Here is a 6,748-nt window from a genome sequence, read left to right as displayed (position 1 = left end):
ATGGATTTTCATCATCATTAGTGACAGTGGGGAATACTAAGGCAACCCACTACAAATGTCATGTTCTGTTTATGCAGTGCATGCTTCATTAACAAAAACTGGAATTTAATCACTGAAACAAAGGAACTCACTACTGACATTTAACTTCATCATGGTAGCATTTATTACAGAGTTATAATAGGTTTCCTCTAGTCTTCTTTGCTGTGACGCCATGCATTGTTCAGTGCTAAATGTAACCAGTCTGAGTTCAAAGGTGTGACATGTGCCTTGCTACATTCGTTAGTGTTGCAGCAGGTCAGTGTGACAGTTGTCAGCACCCATGTGACATCATGTCAAACTCATGCAGGCTCATGTGACTTCTCAACCTCATGAAGACCCATGTTTTGCAATGTAACATTCACCAAAAAAGGAAAACATTTTATAAGATGATGACCCTGCAAAGACTCAAAGAAAGACCACAATGGGCTATTGAATAGCATGCAAGTATATAGGCCTAATTTTAAAACACAAATTGGTTAAGGTCAGTATCTCAGTCGTCCTGATGCTGTCCACCCGACCTGCTGCTTCCTGTCGTCTAATGCATTTGCACACTCTGCTGGGGCGAGCAAGCATTGCATACTGTTCTGTGGATTTATTTATTTATTTATTTCTACATTTGACATGTAAATGTATTTTGGTTTTACGGTTGCATTATGAACATGAAATCAAAAACGCTGATGAATGAAGAATTAAGAGAGTAGGAGGCAGGGAGGGAGAGAAAGGGACATATAATAGGCCTACCTGTATAATGAAGATGAATGTCAATTTGTTTGAGTTCAAATTAACTCAGAGTCAATTATGGAGTGAATAGTTCATTATGGAAAAAATATGTGAGCGGTATCTTTCAGACAAATTGATAGCCAAGGGCCAATTCATTCGGCCAGCACAAATGTTTCTTTTATCCACTTTTATTACCAGCCCTACCGACATGAGGAAATGAGGTTTCGTTTCTCCGTATCACCTACAGGGACATCCACAGAATTGTCTAATAACTCTATAAGATTGCATTGCATTTCAGTTTATACCGCCATTCTGGGATGACCAAGTAATTAGTAATAATCTAGCACCTTAGTTGAAAAACTGGTATTCGACCTAAGAAAAGAGGAACAGTTAATACAGTAGAAGATACCTGAGACTCTTAGATAACATAGCAATGCTAATAGTAGCAATAAATGTCACAGTTTACTGAAGAAGACCAGAGATGAAGAGTCATTGAGAACATGTGATGGGGCTCTGTGTAATTCATTATGTCGCCCACGACAGGGAAGAATATTAATTGTCAACAAACCACAATAACAAATCTCCATCAACACCAAGTTTGAAGGGACAGATCATGATGCAGTCTGCTGCCACCTCAGCTTCTGTGAGCAAGACAGCAGCATGTGTTTTAAAAACTGCCTGTGGTTTTCTATTGCCCAGAGTTCCTTGTGAGTTTATGTGGTAGGTTGAGTTGTCAGATGCTCAACCATGCAGCTCCTTAATGTCCCAGACGAACTGGAGAGGGACGTCCTTCATCCTCTCCTCGTAGACCTGGTCAAAGCGCTCACTCTGGGCCACCGTCAGACAGTTCTTCCAGTCCCCGATGGTTCCTGAATCAGGTGAACAAATTTAGCATGAGGAATTTATATAAACATAGATGCTATATCTACATAGACATGCAAACAAGCATGTAGATCCAGTAGAATACCTAGTCAAACACACACATACGTGGCATCCTCACCTTTACGTAGGAACTTTCCTTTGGTGGGATCTTTTACATCCTCTGGGAAGAACTCATAGTTCGCTTTGGAGTCGTTCTTCATGTTGTTGAATGTGACCCGCTCCACCACGCTGTCTATGGCTGCGTCCGACAGGTTCTTCCCCACAAAGTCACAGAGCCGCACTATGACCGACCTTAGATCCTGGAGCGGTCAGAGAGGACAAGGTCATCTATGTCAGTGGCCTTCATAAGAATAATAATGTGCACTTTTTAAGGAAAGCTCTACTCTGACTCATTAATGTCAAACGTCATTGATTTTTCATTGATTTTCTAATGTGCTTTTCAGTACTACCTTGATCATCTCCTCATAAGTCAGAAACAGGATGTCGTATTTGTCCTTGTTGGTGTGCCATCCTTTGACATGATCAAACCAGCACCCTCCAACCACTGCAGAGAAAGGTGTAGGAACATTTTCACTTTGGAATGTGAAGGCTGGTCTTAATGAGTAACAACTTAGCAGTTAGGAGCAGGAGTAGCAAAGACCAGTCGGTGTAACTGCCTCTTGAATTAAACGTGAAGCATGAAAACCAGTGAAGTTGAGAGAAGAGAATAAGAGCAAGGTAAAGGATCAGTGATTTGGGGGCCCAAGATGAAGAGAGGAGTGGGAGCTTCTCTCCTCAATACCAGCGTCCCTTTGGCCCCTGTGAGTGAGATCTGGACCCTTGTTATTCTATAGGCTATAAAACATGTAACCAATGCAATTTCCATTAGCCACATTGTGTATAAGCTACAGGACAGTGTTGTATGCAAGTTAAAAGAAACAAAACCATATGAATACCATATTAACTGCCCCCATGTAAACGAACCTCATAGCTGAAAATAATTTGCAGAATCAATGTGTAAGCCACATAGTTGGGAGGTTACAGTAGTCATTTTGCATAATGAAATGAAATGTGGATAACAGGTAGGCTAAAGTGCACTGCACACCTACTGGTGAATATGGGAGATCCAGTGGACCACACAAATAAGCATTCCAGATGTAAAGAAATCAATTTCATCCATTTTTTTTTGTACTTGAACTTGCACTCCTGCCCAGTGATTGAGAGAAACGCATGCAGTAGGTCAATAAAATTCTCATCAACTTACTCCACCCAGACAAGAACTTCTCCAACATTGCGTCATAGTCAGGAGGAGAGTCCAGCTTCTTCATGAATTTGGCAAAGTGAAAATACGACACCATGGCATCCTTGGGGTTCCTCATCACATAGATGATCTGAAATAAGAGACCAAGTATAATTATATATAGGCTATATAAACATGAAGCTTCATTTTATATGTGAACTTTGAATGACCTTTTGACCATTTGACCTTTGCATTTGATTGTGATTGTGAATTTATCATACTACGGTCATATTGCTAATTGTTTTGGATTAAATTCGTTTTCACTTCAAAACAACCCAGATGCACAAAAAAAGAGCATGATTTTAAACTAGAAATGCAATTCCAAGGAATTACCAGTGCATGAAAATGCAGAAATAGATAGATAATGTAGATATGGTTACTAAGGTGTAGCTAGGGTAAACATGGTGGTTGCATAGTTTACAGAGAGTTGATAGTGTGAAGGTAGACTGTTTAAAGATGAAACATTCCAGTCCTAACTTAACTAATGATTTCTATTCATGTTAAAATGTTGATTAGCTAACTTAGCTAATGATTTCTAGCAGTTACGTTAAAAATGTTAATTATGCTAGCAATGCTAACTTTACTAACAATGCTAACCAGGTTGATTAGCTAACTTAACCGATGATTTCTAGCAGTAATGTTAAAAATGCTAACTATGCTAACAATGCTACATTTGCTAACAATGCTAACCAGGTTGATTAGCTAACTTAGGTGATGATTTTTTGCAGTTATGCTAAAAAATGGTAACAATGCTAACTATGCTAAAAATGCTAACCAGGTTGATTAGCTAACTTAGCTAATCATTTCTAGCAGTTATGCTAAAAATGCTAACTATGCTAACAATGCTAACTATGCTAACCATGCTAACTAGCTAACTTGCTAGTGAGGACTTTTATTTTGAAACATTTGTTGCTAGGGTATCCATGGTGGCCACTATCAGGAAACAAGAAGTTACTGCAGTATAATGATGTTGGTTGCTATGGAAACGGTCATAAACGCTTAATTTTAATGGTTGCTATGTTGGTTGCTAGGTACATGGAGGTTTCATGTAGTTGACCGGAGGCATGGCTGATGATAACTGACAGTGGGAATGGTTGAACAGTTAAATAGATTAGTAGTTTCAATGGTTAAATGATTTAATAGTGTATTATTGCAGTGAGGACTTTTATTTTGAAACAGTTGTGGACAGAGGAAACAGTTTAACAGGTATATGTAGTCTTCATAGAGAATGTATGCTTAATAGCCTGAGAGAGAGAGGGCTGCTGCAGGTGGGGCTGGCCACCTGGCATAAGATTCTAATTGCCCTATTATGATGTCATAATCCAATGTTAAGTCTATGGGGAAATTGTCATTTTAATTAATTAATAGTTAAAAAAGTATAAAAGTTACAAAGTTGAAAAATACAAAGCCCGGATGGCCTAAGTAAGACCTACGCAGCGCAGTTTGAATGAAGTTTCTACGTTAAACGGTTGAAGCTCCATTAAGTGCGTTAGAAGAAGAATAATAATAATAATAAGAAGTTTTGGAATAACAGTACAGTGCATTTTCATGCACTGTAACTAGCGCAACTGAACTCTTCCTATCGAACTGGGTGTGGAGGTAGCCTAAGCGCAGTTGATAAACGCTCCACTCACTTTGCCCCGGCCCTGCTGCAGCCCGCGGGGCATGAGGTGGGGGTGCAGGTGGGAGCAGAAGAGGCGGGGAGAGGGCCGCGTGGTGTAGTCCTTGCCCTTCTCCAAGAACTCCAGCCAGGGCATGCGTGTGAAGGTGATCTCGTTGGCCTGGTCCGGGAAGTCCTCCTCGAATATGAGAGTGATGATGCGCTGCGTCCATACTGTACCTGAAGGACAGACAGAGAGGGACGCACACATATTAGTACACTACGTTACATTACATTACAGTTGGCTGACGCTTTTTAACCAAAGCGACTTACAAATTGTAATCACATTAAGCTTTTTCAGTGCATCAATGAGTGAAATTGTCCGAGGGAGGAATGCGGCTGGGAAAGTCCGCCTCCTTGTTGTCACTGTTTAGGTTGCCATGGTCATGGACACATCAACAGGCACAATCAGGTGGCAAGTCAAGGATCAGCCAGAGTTGTAAGAAGGCTAGCGCTATGAGAGGAGATGTTCGCTGAAGAGCTGGGTCTCTTTTGAAGATGGAGAGGGATGTCCCTTCTCTAGTAGCTAGTCACGCCACAAGGCAACATGATCGGAGAAGGTTAGTTGGTTGCCAAGGACGACCCCTACATTTTTTTGCGGTCCTGGTAGGTGCAACAGGAGTCAATTTTGAATTTTGATGTTGGTGTCATCAATCCGAGATCCGTGTCGAGGCCGCACGCACGCACGAGCGCGCACACACACACACACACACACACACACACACACACACACACTCACACACACACACATGCTAGTCCCTTAACTTTAGATGCAAAACCCTTAGGCCTACATAAAAAGCTGACCACTCCACGGGGTCATTTTTACCTTACAGAGTTAAAGTTTAGTGTCCAGCGGACAAATGTTTACTACTTATTATATAACTTGAGTCCAAGGGTTAGGCTTCAGGTGAGAGTTCACTCTGGGGTAGGCCTATATGCACACTAAAACTTGTGTGCAGGCTGTACAAAAACACCCCTTTGTGCTTTAGATAGTATACTGAATTCACCATTCCATACCACTACTTATGAATACATATGTTTTAATAATAATAACAATAATAATAATAACAACGATATAGCCTATATTTTAATTGTTCCATAGCTATGGAATATACTGTACATACACATATACATACATACATACATACATACATACATACATACATATATATATATAGCCTACATACAATTAGGCTACACGATAGGACTCATTAACTTGATGACATCTCTGCAAACACACACACACACACACACACACAAAAGGTTTTGATACAATCTCACAAAAGCGTGCAGTGTAACTTACCGGACTTGGGGAATGTAACCACAAAGACATCGCTGTCTCTTATCTCGAAGCTCTCTAGGCTGTCTATGTACTCCGTCGTTAGCTCCTGGGTGTCATCCACTGGAAATACGGTGCCCTTGTATGTGAAAAGTTTGTCGCCCAGAAGCTTATACTCTTGTTGGGCCATCTCGATGATATAAGCAGGGCAATGACCTCAGCTACGCTCAACCGGTGTGTGTAAAATAAGGCTGATGGTGCACTCGCCGTTTTTATAGATGGTGAGAATGATCGCATAGATAAACGATGGTAGGCTACTTTGCTAGTCGAGGAGAGAGCGACCAATCGTTGGCCTTCAGATTTAATCACTTATTACCCAACGAAGCGGCGGTCATATGGTTTAGTCAGATTTTTTTTTTTTTTTTTATCTTTTTCTTCCGGACTCTTCAATAAATTTCCGTCAATGATTCCCGTGGACACTGAATCTTGTACGAATCTTGGTGGGCAAAGATGACGCTCTAAGGAAAAAAGGTGCTAGAACCAAAAATTGTTCTATTGGCACCCCTAAATGGCAATTTGGAAAAGTTAGTCAAATTAACCCCTTAAGGTTCTTTAAAGCTGGCATGGCTCTATATAGCACTCCAGTAACACTTTATTTTAGGCCGTACACAATTTTCTGTGAATATCTCGAGAACCGTAGGGTCTGGTATGACCAAATTATTTTATTATGTTGGTCTCCAGGGCCATGTCAACACATCCCATATCCACTCATTTGAGGTATAATGGCACCTAAAAGAAAAGACAAAAATGAGGCTTTGTAGCCTAATCACAGGTAGGCCTAGCTATCTTTGACTGACAGATTCAAAACTGCACATAATTTCCATGGAGT

The 6,748-nt window shown here is 40.7% G+C and overlaps 1 protein-coding gene across 1 annotated transcript; it reads right to left on the bottom strand.

Moving 5' to 3' along the window:
• Positions 1-208: 208 nt before the first annotated feature.
• LOC134090356 (amine sulfotransferase-like) lies at positions 209-6,171 on the bottom strand. Its single transcript, XM_062544248.1, has 6 exons — positions 5,884-6,171; positions 4,555-4,760; positions 2,885-3,011; positions 2,091-2,185; positions 1,760-1,940; positions 209-1,628 (listed from the first exon to the last, which is right to left on the bottom strand). Exons 1-6 carry the CDS (start codon positions 6,047-6,049, stop codon positions 1,501-1,503), a joined length of 903 nt encoding a protein of 300 aa, XP_062400232.1. The 5' UTR covers positions 6,050-6,171; the 3' UTR covers positions 209-1,500.
• Positions 6,172-6,748: the final 577 nt, after the last annotated feature.

This window comes from Sardina pilchardus, chromosome 1 (genome assembly GCF_963854185.1).
Source record: "Sardina pilchardus chromosome 1, fSarPil1.1, whole genome shotgun sequence".
NCBI classification, from domain to species: domain Eukaryota; kingdom Metazoa; phylum Chordata; class Actinopteri; order Clupeiformes; family Clupeidae; genus Sardina; species Sardina pilchardus.
This window is presented reverse-complemented; position numbering and strand designations above follow the sequence as displayed.